Source organism: Tiliqua scincoides, chromosome 1 (genome assembly GCF_035046505.1).
Source record: "Tiliqua scincoides isolate rTilSci1 chromosome 1, rTilSci1.hap2, whole genome shotgun sequence".
Taxonomy (NCBI): domain Eukaryota; kingdom Metazoa; phylum Chordata; class Lepidosauria; order Squamata; family Scincidae; genus Tiliqua; species Tiliqua scincoides.
The window spans coordinates 272,959,453-272,982,377 of record NC_089821.1 but is presented as its reverse complement, the minus strand read 5'-3'; the positions used below and the strand labels follow the sequence as shown (position 1 = coordinate 272,982,377).

The following is a 22,925-nucleotide window of genomic DNA, read 5'->3' as shown; positions in this document are numbered from 1 at the left end:
ATTAGGGTTGTATATGTAAAAGTCAACAACATAGCAGGTATCAGACATTGGCTATCATAGAATCATGTCATGATGTTGTAAGAAAATGCAGTGTAATGTTGAGAACTAGACTTTGGTTGTCCATGCGTTAAAGAACCAGCCCATCCAAGATTTGGCCCAAATTAGAAACACATCAAGCTCCACAAAGGCCCCAGGCCCCAGTCTAGAAGCCAAGTCCCTGTTGCAACCCACAGATTGCACATGGGGCTCTCCCTCTTTCCTCAGCCATCTGAGGTGGTCACCAGAGATGGTAAGCCCAGAGATTCCATAGATGGGCTGATGGTTGAAACAGGATATCAGACCCTGAATACTCCAATACGTTAGTGGTGATTCCAGAACACACTTCATTCATTTATGAATTGGAATATTTGGTGCCTTAGTAAAGCTTGCACTCTTGTAGGCCCCAGATTCAGCCTTCCTCACAGCCCTCTTTCCCTCCCTCACCATGTTACTCACTAGAAGCAATAAGAGCAATGAGCATGATCTTACTTGCAGCCTAGAAGTCATATGTTTCAGAAAAGTCCTGGATATATCTGCACATGGGGAACTGGGCATAATGAGAACTTTGCCTCCCCTGATGTCAGGCTGCCCTGATCACAACATGTATTCACTGGAGAATACAAGCATCTAAGGACCTGAGGCTATGAATCTGTGAAATCTCTAATGTAAAAGAGGGGCCCCATTTGGGCCCTAAAGGTCAGGGTCTCAATTTCCAGGCTGGAGAGAGAGAGAGAGAGAGAGAGAGAGAGTTCTAGAATTACCTAAAATCAAAGTACATTTTTGGGCATCCAGATGACACCTGTGAAATGAGTCTGGATTATTTCTGGAGCAACTTGGAGGGAGAGGGTCCACCCATAAGTAGGACTAGGGAATGGAGTCCCATCAGATGGTGCACCTGAAAATCACTGCAAACACTAAGCTTTGCAGGATCATTCCATCACTTGACTGGCTCCAGTCGTAGTCTGGTGAATGTCTGGCATCCACTTCTAACTTCTTACAGGACACTTCAACACATCCATAGCACTGACTATATTTTATTGCCCCTCCTCGGCCTGTGTTCCTTCACCCTGCTGGAGCTACTTTGCACAACCCTCCCCTTATTTTTCAAATGCTTTTCCGCTTCCACCTGCTCAACCCAAAGGATATACCTAGCTGCCAATCAGACTCCATAATGGATCTCATTGCTGCCACTGGACAGCCAAATCCAGACCTGTGCTGGAAGAAATGCCCATCCATCAACCTAGTTCATGGATCTCTTCTATCTCCATCACACTAAGGCTTGCTTGTTACAAGATCAGCAGATGTCTCCTGGTACTCTGACATAGCAATTGCCTCATGACTGGGCTGCAAGTGGTGCATTTGCTTAAGGGAGACATGTCTCCTCTTTGGAAAACATTCACCAAAGTGAATGAAAATACAAGAATTTTTTTTTTATTTTGTTCAGGGAAAAATAGCTTCAGTGTTTTAGCGCTGTAGTTTTCTCTGCTACACTACTGGCTGGTTGGGAGACTTGAAGGTCTTTTAGCACCTCAGAATGCAAGTATTTTATAACTTGGAAAAGAAAGTGTTTCGGCTGCATTTTTGCATAAGCACCATGAACTAACATTTTGCACCCTCAAGCAAAGGGCTACTAGGATACTGGGCTCTCTCCAAACTGTGAAGACCAAAGGCACAGTTCACTGGCACCTGTCCAATCCTGTGAAAAGCTCCTAGGAAAATATGACTGGAAGTCAACCACAGCTACCTAAAAAAGAAGCATTTCTTCTGTGGGTTCACCTTCTGGGTTGCCAGGTTAGATTTTGAAAAGCCTTGAAGATTTCAGCTGGATCTCTTGAGACTATATGCAGAAATGCTTGCAGCAGAACTGGAGGAAGGAGAGTTTCATTAGTCAATATATACTGAGTGCCAGCAGATCTGGACACTTGACACCAAAGTCTTGGTGAAAAAAAGACTACTCTTTCCAGAGTCAATCTAGACAGCATATGGAGCAGGGCCGGCCCATCCAGGAGGCCACCTCAGGCAGCAGATTGACAGGGGCCACCTAACTCCACCTGCCTGCTTGCCTCCACTGATCCTCTTCCTCCTTCTCCCTGGATTGGAAAAGGAAGATGGGGACAGAGCAGAAGTGTGGACAAGAGGAGAGCGTGGTCTGGAATACTGGAGGAACAGAGGCTGGAATATCACCAGGTAGGGAGGGAGGCAGCATTTGGCATGCCACCTCAAATGCCACAAGATCTTGGACTGGCCCTGATACAGAGTTAATTCATCATTTGTAAAGATGATGTAACTGTGAGCAGAAGAAATCCACCAGCTGTTGAAACGGTTTCTCATTTCGGTATTTTAATTTACATGGGCCCTTTGTACTGATTTCCAGACAAGTGTTGCCTAATTCCAGGACACGAGCCTGCAGCATCTCCAAGTTTCCTCCACACAACCTGAAAACAGAAAGGGAAAAGCGTGTCAGCTTTAAACATTCTAGGAAGATACATATTGGTCATTTTGTCATAAATGCTGGACAGCGACAGGACTGATTCAAAGTGTGGCTGCCGTAGATGGACATGCCACCTGGAATTGCCCCCCCTTCCCAAGCAATTTCACCACAAGCTCCCCCAGCCTGAACACTTAAAAGGACTTACTACATGACTTGGTGGTGCTGTGCTAGGAGTACCTCTGTCTCCACCAGTAGTCCCCACTGGGTGCAATGGGAATATTCACACCGCAACAATGCCTTCTCAAACAGAAACATCCTGTCAGTTTTACCACTGGGAGGGAAGGAAAAACACTTGCCAAGGGGGTGCACTTGTGTAGGTATAGTCACTGACATGCTATGTGACTTCTTGTTCCTCCCTGCCACTCTTTTTTTCTGAAAAGGTGCCTTTGCCATATGCATTTGTAAAAAGGGCAAGCAGGTGCAAGGCTATTTTGGTGCAAAGGCTATTGAAACTCAGTGGCTTCCAAGAAAATGCTCATTATATACTATATACATGTACCTCTCAACAACCAGTTTTCTGCCCAATGAGCAAGAGAAAATATTTACCCAGTACATAATGCTGACATGGCAGGAAAGTTGACATTTTCAATTGCTGTTATTTTCATGGGAAATTATGATCTCTAGCTGATGTGGAGGGACACACCACATAAAATCTGAAGGGCATCCCGACCGGTGTTATGAGAAAACGGCATCACTTCCTTTCATGTTTTCAGTATCTGAGCATATGACAATTCGGCTTGAATTCTAAAATACTTCAAAGTTTGGAAAATAAAACGGGGTCTGTGGTTTAACTATCACTGTGCAACTTTCATTTAAATATAGTTGTATCAACATTTTCTGTCAATTTATTAGCCTATTAGCCTGTAATATCATACAAGATGCTTCCACTGTAGTCACATAAGCAGATCCTCATGAACATATAGATATTTATGGCTATGAGCAATGACAGTTAAATGGAGCACTCATTTTCAAAAGCAGTATACTTTTGATACTGGGGATATTCAGACACTGGGAGCATGTTCTGCCTTTTTTCTGTGATTTTCAACTGGTGTGCTGTGGCACACTAGCATCAATGTGCTACAAAAGATCTGCTAGTGTGCCACGGGAGTTTGGAGCACAGTGGGTGAAAATTGCTGAAAAACTCCTCCTGGTTCTGTGGCTCTAAGCCTACAGTCTGTAGTAACAACTTGTCTGTCCCTCTTCCTCCACTGGCAAACACAGAGTTGCAGAATCCAGAAAAGTCTCCTGGAAGCCTGAAGTGACATCACAAGAGAAGAAAAACATTAAAGATCACTGATCTAATGATATATGGCTGGCCGTTGTGGGCAACAGAGTGGATAGACATGGATAGACAAAGTGGATAGACAGAGTGGATGGACAGAGTGGATAGGGAGATGCTCTTTACACTCTCACATAACACCAGAACCAGGGGACATCCACTAAAATTGAGTGTTGGGCGGGTTAGGACAGACAAAAGAAAATATTTCTTTACTCAGCGTGTGGTCGGTCTGTGGAACTCCTCGCCACAGGATGTGGTGATGGCGTCTAGCCTGGACGCCTTTAAAAGGGGATTGGACAAGTTTCTGGAGGAAAAATCCATTATGGGGTACAAGCCATGATGTGTATGCGCAACCTCCTGATTTTAGAAATGGGTTATGTCAGAATGCCAGATGCAAGGCAGGGCACCAGGATGAGGTCTCTTGTTATCTGTTGTGCTCCCTGGGGCATTTGGTGGGCCGCTGTGAGATACAGGAAGCTGGACTAGATGGGCCTATGGCCTGATCCAGTGGGGCTGTTCTTATGTTCTTATGTTCTTAACAGAGTGATGGACAAGATCTCAAAAGGACATTTTCAGATCCAGGGATCATCTTAAAATTCTTGTGATATGTGGAACAGCTGGAACTTCCATGACAGATGTATGACTTTGTGCTTTGGAAGGGAGCCAAGAGACATTGTAGAATACATGTGGGCCCTGGAGAAATGGCTAACGGGTGGGTGGGATGGGCATAGCACTAGCAAAGGCTTTTGTTATGCTGGTTGGCAACCTTCAGTCTCAAAAGACTATGGTATAAGCCTACAGCAACCGGTATTCCCAGGCGGTCTCCCATCCAAGTACTAACCAGGCCTGACCCTGCTTAGCTTCCAAGATCACACGAGATTGGGCATGTACAGGGTAACAGTTGCTGTCCATTTGTACAAACAGAAATCATAGATCCTACAAGCTACTGCCCCAACACAGAGACTCACAGGATCAGGCCATTAGATACTCTTCAGCTTAGGCATTCAACAGTCACTTCCACAGGATTATTTTTATATTTGGCAATGAATACTGAAGTATAAATTACAGACACTGCCTGAAGGTGCTACTTGCTCATCTATTCATTTGAAGATATTTATATCCCATCTTTTTTAATTTAAAATTTTCACACCAACGTACAAAAATAGATTAAAACAAAAAACAAGAATATCACAAACAATTTAAAAGACCATTAGAACAAAAAGTAAGACAATCAGCCTCTCCTGGGGTAGTCTCCCGGTAGAGGTAGAGCTGGATCCCTTATTATGTTCTTTTAGACAACATGAAAAACACAATTTATTTCAACAGCCTTTAAGCCTCCAATTCTGCGGCTTCAATTTTCTATTGAAGGCTCTGTTAGACACTATTATTCCCATAATTCGTATTGTTTCTGATCTCTTATTTTTGTCACTTTGTCACTGAATTTTTGCTGCTGGGAGTGGGATAGAATTTTTTTTAAATGAAGGATAAATAGTAAAGATAATAAATCATGCAGCAGTGAACAAAGTAAAAACAATACACTTTTATTTATCATTTACACAGTACAAGCAGTAAAATGTCACTAATTGTTTAAAAAAAACTGGGCAAATAGAAGAGTATTCAATCAACACCAATATGGAATATTTGACACTATTGGACCACTTTTAAGGAACTGGCTAACTGCAGAGTCAAGTGACCAGCAGGACGATACAAGATGAAGAAGTGCCTTGACCAAAAAATGAATCAGGATGTGGTTCTTTCCATTAGAGATATTAAATGTCTCAGGGATGACTCTTCAGGAGCTCCTCAGGAGCACAAGTGGAAAGAAACTTGTGCAAGTGAATGTCCATGCACCCTACTCAACACAGCAGTTCCCTTGCACCTCCCAAGAATCTGCTCCCTACGATCAGGTCATGAAAGATTGAAGGGGGACCTGGAAAAAAATCACTCCTTCCTCTTGCATTTGGCATTTGTTTAAGAGCAGGTTAGGTTATAACCCACTAAACTCAGTTGCATACCTGCCATAGACTTCTATGGGGCAAAAACCCCAGGTCCAGCTGCTAAGACCCCGCGGAAGCCTCTCTGAGGCTCCCAACAGGGGCAGAAACCATGCTTCCGGTTTCCCGGAAGCACAGTTTATTGCACTGGCGAACCTCAGAGAGGCTTCCCTGACGTGTGTGGAGGTCGCGCAAGGCTGCATTAGCCTCTGGTGAGTGTGTGGGGGGTGGACTTCTGCGGAGGGGGGCGGCGATAGCCCGCAGGGGGCGCCATTGTGGAGCTTTGCCCCAGGTGCGGGGCTCAGAGGTTTGTGACTGACTGAACTGTTGGAATTAAAACACTGGGCCAGATTTTAATGATTCTGGTCACTCCTGGTTACATTTTTAGCAGCGGTACCTCCTCCCCCTAAAAAAAAAAGTATGTCTCAGCAATGTAGTTTTACTGCACAAATACATTTCCAGATTATGCTCCCCCCTCCTTCCAGTGGTCCTTCAGAGAAAAGTTGCTAAAGGAGCCAGCTGGACAGACAGACCGAATTGTCTGTCCCTGACCAGTGCCTTCCTTGGCAAAATGCTCAATGGAGAATAAATGCAAGATGATTCTGACTCCAGTAGTTTGTTTCTAAGTATCTGGATCTCCCTCCATTCATTGGAAATATGCAACATTTCCAGCTGACCTAAGCACTGCAGTGTTCCCATAAAGTCCATAAATTCATACTACGGGAGAATTAAAGGGTAATTGGTTTCATTTCCATATTAAAATACTTCCAAGGCATATTGTCAGTGTTTTAAAAAATTCATAACATTTCTCCGAATATGATTTCAGGCTTTGAAAAGAGAATACAAAATGAAGCACATTAAATCTTACATTGCACATTGCTCCAACTACAGGTTTTTTCTGACTCACTAAGGACATAGTCTTCACGTTTTTCCAAGTTTCCACCATTTGGAATGCAATCCTATGCCCACTTTCATGGAAGTAAGATCCACTGAACACAAGGGGACTTACTTCTGAGTAGACATGCACAGAATTGACTGTTAGTGGATTAAGGGTGGAGAGGAACAAAAAGAGAAATGTTAGCATTAAAGCAAAGTTTAACATTAGTCTGCATTTGCAGACTACTCTGCTCTAATAATGTGCTTTTGCAAGTCAAGATTATGAAGGCACCATTGACTATGGATGTGTAACCATTTTATTCAGGACAGGAAGTGAGCATATAATTGTCAACAGCACCTCAGAATCCTAACCTAAGTTTATGTATTCTCTGGGATAGGGCCTGTTTTGCAAAACTATTTTACTAAATCATCTCTTGGAAACTTTCCCAAGTTCCTGGTTCACAAACAGCCCAATCCTAACCAACTTTCCCGGGCTGACACAGTCACAACGCAGCTCCAAGATAAGGGAGTTTATCTCCCTTGTTTGGGGAGGCCTCTGTGACTGCCCCTCTATTACATCCACAGTGGGGCCACGGCCCCACCTCACCTGGAGGTGGTATGCTGTTGGGAATGGCCCCAGCTGCCATGGACTTAACCTTCCTCACAGACACACACTGAGTCTGTTGTACTGCTTGACTAAGTTGACCTGTTTCCTCACTGTCTCCATTGATCTTACCTTTGGAGGTCCCCCTGGGTACTGTGAGTGTAACCCATGGATCATAGCTCCCACATGTGCAAGGTAAGTATTTTGGGGAGTAGGCAGCAGGCCAGACAGAGGCTCTCCTTCTAAGGCTGGGCTGGTCAGCCCAGGGGAATCCTGGGTTCTCCCAAAGCGCAATAGGGTTGCCCAGGGTCCAGCAAGCCTCCGACATGCCCCTCCAGGGCTACCCTGTCATCTCAGCCTGGGTCAAGTTCCCCAGATAAGAAGAGAACAGGCCATCCTGAACAAGGTTTCTCATTTAAAACACTGGCTGGCTTGCTATTGTGCAAAATGCCAAGTTAATGCTCAAACATATTCACCACTCAAGCACCAATGGGCTCACTACTGCACAAGTGTATTTCTCTTCACATGCTATTGACTGATCAACTTACTGTTTGTTAGGCTGCCAGCCTCTGCTCAACCACTTTCCCATACAAACTAATTTGTTCTTCAGACTCAGCCCACACTGCATGTTAGTGACTAGCTTTAAGCCATTTCTGCCTAACTTTGCATATACACAACAGGAACCAAATGTGTACACTTCTGGGCCAGGCAAAAATGGGTTAAAATGATTGAACTTTACAACATCTTACACAAGTCATGTTTTCTGATTTGGGGGAAGTGGCAGGGGGCAGGTAATTTTTTACTTTTCAAAAACTTGTTGCTACGTGAGGACACTTTCTGCTCAATCCTATCCCTGCCAAGCTATAGCATCCAGTCACGCCAGAAAGTTGCATGCTATGGGTGGGGGGGCTGAAGGCAAACTGGTGGTAAGTAAAAGACTGTTTTACTAATTTCCATGTAAGCCTACAGGCCTCCTCAGGTCTCCTCAGACATACGTCAGCCATTTTGGTGGTGTATGTTTAAGGAGAGAAAAGTGACAGGGGTTGAAAAGAAGGTGGATCCTTCAGCAGTCACTTCCCTCCCCACTCTGCAACTAGACTTTACAGCTACATTTATGATCACTTCCAACTGAATCACCAAATTGATTGGCTTCTGCACCCATTTCTCCACCACGTTCATAAGACAGGGATCTCATGCACAAGCAGATGGCATACCTATCTAGACAACCTAACATCCTGTTTCTTATGGAAGGTGATTCTAATGGCCCACGTCACATGGCAGTTCAGACAGGTGAGATAAGCTTGGCACAAGGTGATGCACTGATCTATTAACAAGTGCTTGCAGGATCCCTTCAGGAGCTCAAACCTTCTGCAAGCCAGTCTTGTGGGCATCATTTATTAGTGCTGAGATGGAATTATCCCCCCCCCCCCCAAGACACCATCTTTTTGGCAGGGTGCAAATGTGGATGGGGATTTTGGTGATCTGGGAGGTACAACACGGTCAACTGACATTCATGCTCCTGCTGCTAACAGGCACCATTTCCAGTGTTTCTTTGTTCCTAAAAGACAGTAGAGAGAGGACAGGAAGCATTACCTTCTCTGAAGCTTCAGGATGATGCTATGGGGCACTGTCATGAAGCTTCAGAGTCAGCATGGGAGGAAAGAGCAACACTTCTTGCCTTGCTCTGGTATCTTCTGATCAGGAAAGAATGACGAAGCATTGAAGAAACAGTGCTCAGCAACAGAAAAGAGGAAGGCGCTGTTGACAGAGGGAACACTTCACTACTGGTTATGCCACAATTACGAAAACATCCATCCAAAGATAAATTCAAAATGAATATTAGGGTTCCTCCTAAGGAGAAACGTCTGAGAACATTCGAAGACAACCAAACAAATTTTTACAAAGCAAGTTACATTTTGGGGGAGGGAAGAGATTAAAATAAAAGATTGGGCTGTAAGGCATGAAATGTCTCACAAACTCACTTCAGTCATAAAATCACTGAGCGATTGTTCACACTCCCCTCTTGCTAAGTGTGGTAATAGCACAAGCCTAGCACTTTCTAGTCTTATTAGACAGATTACTGAAACTATGCATATGTAGCAGGTTTCATAGGAGCCTGGGGAGCAGGGCCTTTGGAAAAGGCAGCAAAACGGTTGGGAACCCATGTGCTGCATGCGTATAATTTTATTAAAGTGTTAAATATTTTATCAGAATATGAAATATTTGTCTGAGTTGCACAGGATATATTGGAGAAGGTCTCTTCTCTCCAGAAATGCTAATATTTTTCAAGGGACAAAAATAATTAGATGTTGTAATGCTGCTCCCAAAGGGATAATTTCCTGTAAACCCTGCCCTTTTTATTTGAGCAAGCCATTGTATCTTATGGAACTGGGTTCCAAACTGGATGGAGGGTGATGCCCATCTCATTCAATGGTCAGGTGCAGACAATCTAAGAAACTGTGGTTTGTTGGATCATAAATTAGGGAAGAAGGAGCAACCAGGAGCCTGCACACTCCCTCTTCCTCTTCCCCTCATATACACAATGAAAGGGAGAGCTTCCTGGTTTGTTAAAACAGAGCTTCCTGTCATGCCTCAACAAACAGTGGTTAAATATTCTCTAGAAACCAGGATATTGAACTAGGACAAACCATGATTTGATGCCATGGTTTGGAGGGAGCATTTAAACCACAGTCGACAAATAAGGATGCTTTCCATTTAGCCAGGCATGTGAGAGAAGGAGGAAATGGGGAAGCGAGGGAATCTCTTCCTTGCTCACTCACAATCCAACAAACCATGGCTTGTTAAATTATCTGCACTGGACAAAACATCTCATGGGTCACAAAGAGCTATTTTGTAACACAATGTTGTTGGTCATTTAGCAGGGCATAGGGTGGATTACTAGGCATCCATTTGTCCTGCAGTGGTTGCCTTAACAGCCTTCCCAATATGAGCTAAGTGGTTACTCACCACTGTCAGCGCAAAAAAGGGAACCAAAATAATCAGGAGATTTGAGCATCTTCTCTAAAGGCTAAAATATGTCAGAATTTTTAATTTTGAAAAAGTCAACAGAGACAAGATGTATTTTTGTACAGTTATGAACAGTGTCATTCAATGAACATAACTGACAGCACGTTCAGGACCAACAAAATTAAGTGCTGCTTGATGCAACATGTAACTGAACTTAAGAAATTCATTGCCATGAAATCTGGTGATGGCCTCTGGTTTGGGCAAAAACACATATTGGTCATGTACTGGCCCATTCCCCCTCTTTAAAAGAAGTGCTTAAAGGGCATACAAAACATGGCAAAATCATTACGAAGACTGGGGGAAAATCAACACTTTGCCCTGATGTGATCCAGTCTAGATTGTGTGTTCTCCATGTGCTATTTACAATAGGAATTGCAGAGAAAACAGGTCTATGAATGGTTTTTAGTCATAAAAGATGCACTGAGCCTAGTGTTCAAGAGGCAGCCTACTTCTGACTGCCAGGTGTTGGGGACAGATAAGGGAGTCTTACTGCCTTCATACTCAGTTTGTCATGTTCTCATAGACATCTGGGCGGCAGCTCTTGGGATCTGAAGTGGACAGTTTCACATTTGGTTTGATCCACACGGCACTTCAAATGTTCTTGCCTAGGGTGACCAGACCTCACACATCTTTGTAGTCAAAAAAGACTGTGCATGACTGGAGTCTGAGAAGCCAAGCAGCTGTCCAAGTTCCCAGGCTGGTCATAGTTTTGCAGAAGGGATTTATCGAAGTGTAATGTCCATACCCTGTATGACAAGCTGCATCAACTAATAGTCCAAGTCAAGATGGGTGATACACGATGAACGACACGTGTGGAGAAACATGTGGGAGATGGCAGCAGCATTTTGGGCTTACTATGTTTCCCCTCTGAGCAGATGCTGATGCTTTAGGTGCAATGGATCACAAATGGTCACAGATCACAGATGGGAGATTTGGCACATATGTGCCAAATACAGCAAGGTGTGTTACCTTGAGGGCACTGACCACCACTTCATGCTGCTGAGAAGGCGAGGAGGCCTGGTCACTGAAGCTAGCTGGATGGCTTGAAGAACAGACATTCCCATCTGCCCCTGATGGCATCCTAACAGGACCCTTAGTAAAAAATCAAAAACTATTTAATAGCGAAAGGTGTGCCAATAGAACAATTCCAACTGCCCCACCCCTTCTGTTCCACTTCCATTCCTGTTGGGCATATATACACTCTGAATAGACACGTGTCATTCTACAGGCTTCAATTTGTAAATTCGTACAGGTGGAGCAACAAATTGCTCCAAGTCAAATGTTTCTAAAACTTTATCTCTTATCGGGGTGATGATCATGAGACTTCAGCCTGAGCAGTCAGAATGAGTCCTGATAGGAAATGCTTCATGCTGAAGTTCCACTGAAATGTAATTTATTTGGGCCCAAGGCATCTGTAGGGCCACAATAACCTAACATGGGAAAGAGTGTCAATAGCCATGTGCAGGGAAAACTCTGCAATGGTAACATGAGTAGGCAAGATGGCCAAAGGGATTCAAATGACACTTGTTTAGACAGGGTCATTGTGCCTCCTTCAGTCATTACATTTCTGCTAGTGTAAAGTCTGAAGGTGGGGAGCACGTTGCAGTTGTCGGCTTATATAAGCTCTGTCCAATGCACCCATTGGCTGAATAGTTGCAATTTCATGGAATGCTCACAGACATTCTGACTGCTGAAGATCAAAGATTCAAGCCAATTCAAATGTGATGGCCACCATAAGGTCAACTAAAGTCTCTTCACTTCTCAACTCCTCTGTGTTGCAAATGTCCTGCTTAAAAAGCTATTTGAACCCATGCAGTAGCTCAATGGTGCATAATATTTTCAGTACAGCATTCTATGGCCAAGGCAGTTGCCACAGAAATACATAAACACTGCATCCATATGTACAGAGGTGATATCTGAAGTCAGCCTAATTGGGCCCTCACAAGGGGCCCACAACACTCGAATGTCCAACAGGCTGGGTCAATATGGGAACAATGCCCAGGGAGGCATCAGAAGTGGGCAGAGGACCCAGCGCAGGGCTTTGTCCCAGCTACCTGGCATTAGTACAGTGTATGAATCAGTATCTTTTGAACTCACCACATGGAACACTGACATTTGCATGTGATTTTGAGTTGCCTTCACATAGTGACCATTGCAGTTAAATGGGCTCTAACTTCTTGCTAAGGTGGTAAACCTGCTGTGACTGGGCTGCACCACATTCAGGGGGCAGGTCACATGATTAAATGCTCCTCTATTCCAAAAAAGGTTCCTGCACACAGAAAGCTAGCATGTCAAGGAGGATAGACTCGACACTAGAACCCTGCCTAGTTCTCTGTTTGGAGACTCTTTGGGGAGAAGGTGTGTGGAGAAATTATTTCTATCTGCACTCTGAAAGCGGTACAACCCAGTCCCATACACCACATAAATGAAAAATAAGCCACGGAATTCAAGGAAGATTGAAGATCGAGGCAGGTAATGCAAGGTGGGGAAAGAAAAGGAGAGAAACCCAGAGCAGTAGGAAGCCCTCAGTTTCACAGACCAATTCCAAATAAACAGAGGGAACTTTTAACTACAGCTGTACCTGGATATGTCAAGGGCTTTTAGCCTTGGGGCACCATGAACACTTGTGCTTTGGGGCTATTTTATAATGTGACTAAAGTTGCTTAATCAGTGGTGGGAAAATTGGTTTTTATTGTATTTAAAAGTATTTCTAGACCTCCAATGCAGCTTATAATTATTTGTTAAAAACAGTTTAAAACAGCTATTAAAACAATTGATTAACAAACCAATCAAGCAGTCAAAACAGAGGCAAGCAAACAGGAGCACAAACAGACAAAGAAGCGCTAAAACTCAGAAAAGGTAAAAAAAAAAAGCTGACTGAAATAAAAAGTCTTAACTGCCTCCTTGCAAAGCAGGAGCCACCTGGACTTCCCAAGGGAAGAGTTCCAGAATTGAGAGGCCACCACTGAACAGGTCCCATCCCACACCTCCACCAACTGCACCTCAGTAGTGACAGACCACAAAAACAGGAGATGATAGCAGAGTGCAGGTTCGCTGATGTGGGAGGAGATGGTTCTTCAAGTACCCAGGTCCAAAGGCTTGAAAGTTCTTGCCTGAACCTGGATTGACTCATACAAGGAGTCGGCAACTGGAGGATGCTGGGCCAATCCTTAGGAGATGCCATATGTTCCCTTCAGTTGGTACGTCGGAGGCAAACGTGTGGAGAAAATGGAATGGGTGGCAACACACCCTTTGGGGAATGGGAATCAGAACACTGGCCCAGTATTCCTGACTTTTGTCTCAAAGGAAAAACAGTTGCTGACCACTGGCCTCCTTCAGACACCTTCCAAGAGAATAAGCCTTTTAAGCATACTGACGTCTGAACACTCACCCTGTAGAGTTCCCCTTTAACATAAAGGGCTGCAAACATTCTTCATTCAAGCCATTGTGGATATTTTCTCTGCTTGTTGCTGCAGTTTTTCTAGCAACACACGAGCCCCTCTGAATATAAGGTTCAAGACTATTCCTGCAGCGTTGGAGGAAGTTGAAGGCGAAGTTGCAGTTGCTGGGGCAACCTAATCCAGCTGCCTGCTCAGGCAAAATGCTAAAAATACCCTTGCTGCAGCCTTACAGTCCCAAGTCAATAACAGCCGGACACCCACAGGCGCATCAGATCCTTACAAGATGCTGTTGACCTTTTTAACCTGATTCAATCATCACACACACAAAAAGAGTCTTCTCTGCTTTCATCCCCCTTAATTTAAGTAAACTGAGAAAGGAGGAGGGGAAGCAATTGTTTGCAAATCTATTACAAAAATGCTCGTTTCAAACAGTTAGGAGAACTGGTATATTCCCCTGGTATATTCTCCAGGGTATATATACTGTGTATGTGTATGTATATATATATATATATATATATATATATATATATATATATATATATATATATATACATACATACACACACATACATACACAGTATGGAGTATATATATATATACTCCAGGGTATATATACCCAATATACCAGGAGAACTGGTATATTCTCCAGGGTATATATATCCCTGGTATACACACTTACCGGAGAAAAAGCCCCACTAATCACAGCCCCACTAAGCATAGCAGAACTTCATTCCAAGTAAACATAGGATTGTGCTGTAAACATGACTAAAGCTAGACTGGTATGATGATGTTTCCTTTTAAATTAAAATTTTAGAAAGTAGCTTCATGGAATTTTTTTGTTTAAAGGCAACAGAAAACATTCATTGACAATGCCACCAACTTTCTGCACATATGCCATTCTTCCATAACCTCCAGCTCTATCCAAGATTCAAATCAGTTTTTAGCATGAATTGTAACAACATTTCTCTTCAAGTCATTTCTGCCCAGCGTTGCATATACGCAACAGGGATCAAATGTGTACACCTGTGGGCTGAGCAGAAATGTGTTAAGGGCAGACATACACATTACTACAAACAGACCCACTTGTAGGTATAGTAAACTGAATAAAAGAGAATAAAGGAAGGGGAAACAAATAAAGTGGTATGCAATGGCTTTAGAGTGGAAATCTCTTAAGCTCCCTTTTTCTTTCTTAGTCTCCATCTCTCTCCTTTTTTACTAATCCCACTCATAGTGGAACATCTGTCTAGTTCCAGCATGTACTTAAGAGGCACATGCCAACAGCCCCTTTTGCCACTTCTAAGCCAAAAATGCCAGAACAAAACATTAAGTCTTGTGACTCCACTTTGAAAGTTTATCCTTTTTTTTTCCAAGGGGGAAAAAATGCCTCTTTAGAACGATCATAGAACTGTAGGGCTTCTGCAAACATTACAGGACATTTACCCCAAAATAAACAAGCTTTATCTTGGGGTATACCAGGGTCCTCATTGCCACTGAGGATGGTTACTACTTGCCTATCAAACAGGAGGACAGTTACCAAAAATGGGCTGCATATGGTCCATTTCAGGTCAATTTCCAGCTGCAATGCAGCCCTGACATAAGGGAACATTTGTTCTCTTACATTGAGGAGGTTTCCATGACAGCCTGCCCAGCACAGGATGCAATGCACATAGTCACTGGAAAGTTGGATAGGATTGGGCCCTAAGGCAGCAATCCTATAACACTTTCCTGAGAGTAAGCCCCACTGAACTCAGTGGGACTTACTTCTGAGTAGTGCATAGGATTGTGCTGCAAGGCTAATTAATGCTGGGAAGTCTGCACATTTTCCTTAGAACAAGCACCACTCAATGCAGTGGAACTGACTTTCTTGTAAATATGTATGTTGTTACTTCATTTTAAGTATTTCTCACCTACTTTACACAATGTTCAAGGGTCATTCAAGGTAATTTTTAAATAAATTAAACCCTCAATAAAACTAAATATTAAAACTTACAATTATAAAAACAGGGCAACAAAACTGAGGGTTACTTTTTAAAGGATGCATGTGTACAGCCATTGCGGATGAAGGGCACAAACAGGGATTTACTGTACTATGAAATACATACATGTGGCAGTCAAGACTGGAATCAGACCACTGCTCACAGATATTATAAATGGAAATTGACCCAGCTCCCCCCCCCCAGCCCATTGTGTAGCCTGGTAACAATCTTACACGTTTGAGGAAGGTTGCAGTACAGCAGCAATTTCAGGTACACCCAACCACTGTTAGCTTTCTAAGCTCCTTCCAATCTGGTTTTCAGACAGGATACAGCAGTGAAATTGTATCTGTAGCTTTGATCAATGATCACCACATAGAGATCAATAGGGGCAACTGCATACTATTAAGCCTGTTATAATGCTGATGACCTGACAGTGGGACCTGTGACACATGAGTGGGACTACTCTTGAATGGTTTAATTGATTCTTGGCAAACAACTCTCATATGCTGACAATGGGTAACTGTTTTCCCACTTCAACTCCATCCAATGTGAATATGAGCCAATATGGCTGATATACAGAGATGCAGTGTTCTAGATCAGTGTTTTTCAAACTGTGGGTCGGGACCCACTAGGTGGGTTATGAGTCCATTTCAAGTGGGTTGCCATTCATTTCAATATTTTATTTTTAATATACTAGATGCTACCATGGTATGTGACTGCATTTAGAAAAATGTTACTTTTACATTTAGAAAAATACATTTGTACTTTTATCAGGTTACTATGTATATGACAGCAAATTGGGCTTACTTCTGGGTAAGTGTGGGTAGGATTGCAGCCTGGGACTGTTAAAAATTTTCCTGCTTGATGATGTCATTTCCAGTCATGACATCACTTCCAGTGGGTCCCAACAGATTCTCATTCTAAAACGTGGGTCCCAGTGTTAAAAGTTTGAGAACTGCTGTTCTAGATTATGTCTGTTGGTGACAACCATCTTGTTGGCGCATTACAAGAACTCGCACTCTGTTGTATAGGTTTGGATAAGGTAAAAAACATAGTTTGTTTTTGTTATTCAAACTTAAAGACAATGGAAATAAATCCCCACCTTTCTCTTAAACTTCCAATGCTTGCCAGAGGGCTTGAGGAAGACAGCTGGGTAAGAAAAGAGACAGTGGTATTCTCATCATATCCAGGCCTCCCTGCAAGTGTGACAAGGTTTCAGTTTTCCCACAAATTATCAGATAAGCACAGGGGGCTTGGAAGAAAGTCTTTCTCTCACTTGCAGCAGTTTGAAGAAGGGAGAAACTGCAAGAAAAAGACCTGCTGACTCTTCCCTCTCCAAATAGAAGGACAGAGAGAAACTGGTGGAGACTTCTAGGACTCTTCATTATTCAAGAGTCAAGGGTCCTTGTCCCAAATGAGCTGGTGCATGAAACTGTCATGAAACCTACAGAAAATTCTGGATTGAAATGGGTCTTATTTCCACCCCAATATGGCTGTAGTTATACTCTTACACAAGATGTGTCTGAAAGGAGTTGAGGAATATGTAACATTTTTTGACAGAAAGCTGGCAGCTCAGAAAGTCTAAATCAATAATAATGTAAAGCAATTCTCTATTGTAATTTAAACACATCTAATTCCTTTCACCATCAAGTGACCTGAAGCCATTTTTTTAGTCAACAGGAAATTGGAAGCAGAAAGTTTCCCTGAGGGGAATCCTGACAGGAAAATGTTAACAACAGTTGTGTCATAATAGCACACTAGAAAATCAAACGAATTTCCCAAGGGTTGACCCTTAAAAAAAAAAAATCAGACTTTATGTATAACTGCACTAGAGGTATAAACTATTCCTTTCACTTAAGAAGTTTTTGGTCAAACTCCAGAGCAATGTTTCGTAGACATCTGATAGTTACATCCCATATTTTTCCTTAATTAAAAAAAAAACAACCAGAGGCACATGTTCCACACATAAAACAGTTTGATTTTTAGAGTGTGAAAGAGTAAAAATTACTAACTGCAGAGCACTCAACTGTCTTGAGCTCTAGCACAAGTCACTATTTTGAGTGTGCCTCCTAAATGAAAGAAAGCAAGACCAGGCATAGCTCATGAAGAGATGCAATGGGCATTCTCCTTTGTTAATTCTTTGTATTACAACTGAAAAATTCAATCACACTTGAGACAGGCATGCAAGCAAATTTACTTGCTTCCTATGGAAGTTGATTAGAAGACAACCAGGCCTGGGCAGTGACTCACACAGAGAAGCAGTGGACAAAACTCCCAATTCAGAGTGCTTGAGGCTTGCAAGAGCTGTTATTTAACAGTTTGGGAATCACTGGATTAGAGAGTTTGCCATACTTTCCTTTAAAAGTAAAGCCAATCAGTTTTGCCTTCAACTTGAAGGAAAAAGCCATTTTTCTGTCTTCCATCAATAAGTGTTGGCACAAGTGGACAAACCAGTGTGTTTGCCACTATCTCAAAGGTTGTAATCCATTTTCCAGTGGGATCTCCATGTCCGTCTTTAGTCCTTACAAGTGGGTAGCTCCTCCCTCTCAGGTAGGCAGGCCTGAGTCTTTTGGTCATCCTGAGGGGAGGGGCTGCCTGGACTCCCCAGACTGGCCTAGCCTTTCTGCAAAGCAGGACAGAGCTGGGTTCAGCTCTGCTGAACTCCCCCCCCCCACTGGAGAAGCGAAGAGGGTAGTTTATTCTTCTTTTTACCTCTCCCTAACTCTCCAGCCTTCCAGCAGGTGATACTGCCTGCTATCCCTTTAATAAACTTTTTCCTAACTCTCCAGCAGGCAAGAATGGCTGCTGTCCCTTAAGAAAACTGTCCTTTGTTTTACCAGCAGCCTGCCTGGAGGCTCCTGCTTTAGAGCAAGACAGCCAACTCTACTCTTGGATTTCGCGCCCTTCCATGCCTGAGCTTGGTGCCTCTGCACCAAGGCAGCACCTAACCGGGCTGCTTTCAAGGCTGCCCTTGCTTGACCCAGGGCAGCTGTTTTACAGCCTTCCAGCAGGCAATGCTGGCCTCTGTCCCTTTAAGAAATTTTTCTTTTGTTTTACCAGCAGCCTGCCTGGAGGCTGGCTGGCTGCCTGCTTTAGAGCGGATTTTGAATTTCAATTCAGGCTGCAGTTCCTTTAAGAAATTTCCCTTTGTTTTACCAGCAGCAGGCCTGGAGGCTCCCACCTGGCTGCCTGCTTTAGAGCAAGGAAGCCAAATCTATTTTTGAACTACTGCACCCTTCTGCACCTGAGCCCTGTGCCTATGCCTCTGCCGAGAGGCAGCAGCTAACCGGGCCCACTTCCTAGCCTGCCCTCGCTTGACCCCGGGCAGCTGCTTTAGCAGCAGCAGCCACACAACGCGGGAGCACCCGGGTTGCCCTCATCTGACCCCAGGGCAGCCCCCGCTCTTAGCTGACAACAACCATTCAAGTGGCGGCAGCCACACACCCAGCAGGCGCTCCCTGGTCGGGGCCATCGAACCGGTTCCAAGGGAGCAGTGGGGGTCTGGGGTGTACTCCCACCTCTTCACCATGCCCAAGAGATCCAGCAGCACCAGAGCCATCCTCAGCCTCAGGTGGCTCAACAGATGGATGTGTCAACAGAAATTCAAGATGGAGGCCCTACGCTCCATCCTGATGTCCATCAGAAGGCACAGCTACATGACACAGAAGGCACAGCTGAGATCTGAGATCTTGGCTGCTGCCTCACCAGAGGAGGGCACCCTACACCTGCACCAGACCACCCAACGCCTCCAGAACCACGAGTTCCTCATCAACTTGGAGGAGAGTCACCTGACACCCTCACACACCATAGAACACCTGGGAGCAATCATCAACACCTCCCAGCTTTTCCAGTCCCCAGAACGGCGAGCCAACACTGCAGACCTGATCAACACTGCCTTCCGCTCCCCCAGACCGGATGTACTGATGTTGGCCTGTCTCCTGGGCACGCTGACCTCCTGCCAGGACATCACTCCCTGGGCCAGGTACAGGGCACGGTCCCTCCAGCACCTGCAGCTGCCCTTCCAGAACTTCATCATCCCCAAAAGGAGCAAGCGTGTCAGACTGGACTCCCTCACTCTCAAGAACCTTCGATGGTGGAGGTGGCCGCACAGACTGGACCAGGGCTCGCCCATCCAGATACACCACAGAGCCATCCTGTTCACAGATGCGAGTCTCCAGGGATGGGGGGCCCACACCCCCGAGGATGTAACACAGGGCCACTGGTCCCCAAGCGAGAGGACAGCCCCCATCAACCTGCTAGAGTTGAGGACCATCCCACTGGCCCTGCTGGCCCTCCCCCAGCTCAGGGACCAAGACATCCTAGTTTACACTGACAACATCACAGCAAGGGCCTATGTAAACCGGCAAGGGAGCACCAGGTCAGCAGTGCTGCAGATGGAGGCACGCAGACCGATGCTGTGGGTGGAAAAGAACCTCAGGTCCATCAGAGCCAAGCACATCGCCGGACTGGAAAACACAGCAGCGGACTGGCTGAGTCGCCAGGACCTCAACCATTCAGAATGGAGGCTTCACCTGCAAGTCTCTGCATGGATCAACCGTTGGTTCGGTCCAATGACCCTAGACCTGTTTGCCAGCAGCCACAACTACCAACTGCCAAGGTTCTTCTCCCGAGGACGCTGTCCGGAAGAAGAGGGGATGGACACGCTCCACCAATGGTGACCCTGAGGGGTAACGTATGCCTTTCCCCCCACAAAGCTCCTTCAGAGGGTCTTCACGAAGGTCAGGCTAGAGCAGGCCAATGTCCTCCTCATAGCCCCAAACTGGCCCCGCCAGCACTGGTACCCGAACCTGCGGGAGCTGGCCATCTCCCCATCCATTTCCCTCCCCCAGAGCCCAGACCTTCTGTCACAGGGCCCAATCCTTCACCCACAGATGGCCAAACTCCATCTAGCTGCCGGGAGATTGAGCAGAAAAGACTAGCCAAGTCAGGTTACTCCCCCACCGTCCTGGCTCCTCTCTTCCCTGACCGGAGAGGATCCACCAACTGGGTCAACAGCAGAACCCAGAAGGTCCTAACCAAATGGTGCCAATTCCAAAATCTTGACCCAGAGAGGATTAGAGTCAAGGACTTCCTGAGCTTCCTCCAAGGGAAGGGCCTCAGCACGGGCCCTTCAACAAAGGCCTCAGCACAGCCACCCTCAAGAGACAGGTCTCAGTGGTCGCCTCCATTCTGGGGTCCCCCAAGGGAAAGGCCCTGGCGGCATACCCACACGTCAGAAAATTCCTCAAGTGTGTGAGTCTCCTCAACCGGTCCCCTGTGACCACTGCTCCCACTTGGGGCCTGACACTGGTGCTGAGGGCATTGACGAGGCCTCCCTTTGAACCTATGGTGATGTGCTCACTAAAGCTATTATCGCAGAAGACCACCTTCCCGGTGGGCGTGACTTCCGCCAGAAGGGTGTCAGAGCTGGCAGCCCTCTCCGTAGCCAAGGAACTCTGCCAGATCCAGGAGGACAGGATTGTCCTCCGCACTGACCCTTCCTTCCTACCCAAGGTGAACTCCCTGTTTCACCGCTCACAGGAGGTGGTGCTACCCACCTTCTGCCCCAACCCTTCTCATCCCAGAGAGCGGAAATGGCATGCCTTCGACGTGCATGGGGCGGAGAGCTTTTATCTCTCCAGGACCTCAGCCCACCGGCGTTCAGAGGCCTTGTTCATCTTATTCCGACCTACTGACTAAGGCAGGAAGGTGTCTCCCCCCACCATTTCCAGATTGGTTAGGGAGGACATAGGCCTACAGGGCATCCGGCAAGGACCCCCCTAAAGGCATAGTGGCCCACTCCCTCAGGGGGCCGCCACCTCAGCCGCATTCAGGGCTCACCCCTCCCTGGAGGCAGGGCAGCTACCTGGAGCTTGCCTAACACATTTATCAAACACTACAAGATCGACGCCTTCGCCTCTGGGGATGCAGCTTTCGCAAGGCGTGGCTCTATAAGCTTACGGCAGCTCCCACCCTTGAGGAGCACTGCTTGGGCACATCCCACTTGTACGGACTAAGACGGACATGGAGATCCCACTGGAGAACAGGGGTATTTGTACTTACTGTGAATCCCCCTTCTCAGTGGTCTCCATGTCCGGATTAGTCCGCCCGCCCTCGCAGCCATTAAAAAAAAAAAAAAGGAGGAGAAACAGACATGCTGAACACCAGAATTGTAAAGTCAGGGGGACACAGTACAGCGCAGAGTAGCAATAGACCTGGGGTAGGGCCCCACGCCACCTGGGCCCATTCTGCACTCATCCTCTGAGCCAACAAGCACATGACACCAGAGGACCGCCACTACAGTGCCTCCGGATGGACACGAGACATCTGGTGTCAGGGGTGGGACTCTTCAAGCTTGGCTAGACTGGGGAGTCCAGGCAGCCCCTCCCCTCAGGATGACCAAAAGACTCTGGCCTGCCTACCTGAGAGGGAGGAGCTACCCACTTGTAAGGACTAATCCGGACATGGAGACCACTGAGAAGGGGATTCATGGTAAGTACAAATCTCCCCATTTGTCATCCAGCCTCTGTCAGAGAGAAGCTGGCTGACTGCCGTTTCCCCCAGCAATTTCCCAGTGACATGCAAGAACAGGCAAGAACTGAAAAAGACAGACTAGTACATCAGTATCTTGAGAAGAGGTGCTTCAGCCTCCATGGAAAGCTTCCCAAAAGACAGATATCGCCCAGCCACAGGGTCCGGCAGCAACAGCTCATTTGGCATCAAAAGAGGGACACCAGAAGAAGAGCTTCCGCTATTCAAATCCCTCACTTCATGGAAAGTGGTAAGCCAAGAAGGCATATTGTGTCTTGCTGGGCAGCCTGGCATTCCATCTCAATCACACTTTGATGCCAGCCCTGTCATTCTCTTTCCCTCTCTCTCTTCTCCCCCAGTAAATTAACCTTTAGCTCAGCCAAAGTACAGTATGTGCCTGCAGCCCTCTTTCCAAAAAGCTCAACAGTTTAGAAACCAAACAAACAACAGGCACCAAAGCAACAGTATTTATGAGACTGGACCCAAAAAAATACATTGAAACCACTAATTTGTTTTTATCTACTGCCTGTGATCCCTAAGAGCTGCGCTTTTCAAACTCTCCCGGAGTCTGAAATCCACAGTAAGTCCTTGCAGGGGCAGGGGGTAGGCAGCAGGGGTAGGCAGTGACACAATCCCCAGGATCGCGCCACTTAAGGGGGCTGCAGGGACTGGGGTGCACTCACCAGTCCCTGCAGCACCCTTCCCTG

The 22,925-nt window shown here is 45.6% G+C and overlaps 1 protein-coding gene and 1 pseudogene across 1 annotated transcript in view; both read right to left on the bottom strand.

The window, feature by feature from the left end:
- Positions 1 to 2,384: 2,384 nt before the first annotated feature.
- CCDC85A (coiled-coil domain containing 85A) overlaps positions 2,385 to 22,925 on the bottom strand; it is a 138,144-nt gene continuing 117,603 nt past the window's right edge. The window contains exons 4-5 of the mRNA XM_066623701.1: positions 11,280 to 11,402; positions 2,385 to 2,474 (exon numbers count right to left, since the gene is read on the bottom strand). Of these exons, the coding sequence (XP_066479798.1) occupies positions 2,385 to 2,474; positions 11,280 to 11,402 (213 nt within the window). The remainder of the gene's footprint in view (positions 2,475 to 11,279; positions 11,403 to 22,925) is intronic.
- Positions 4,602 to 4,718, bottom strand: LOC136637360 (5S ribosomal RNA; annotated as a pseudogene).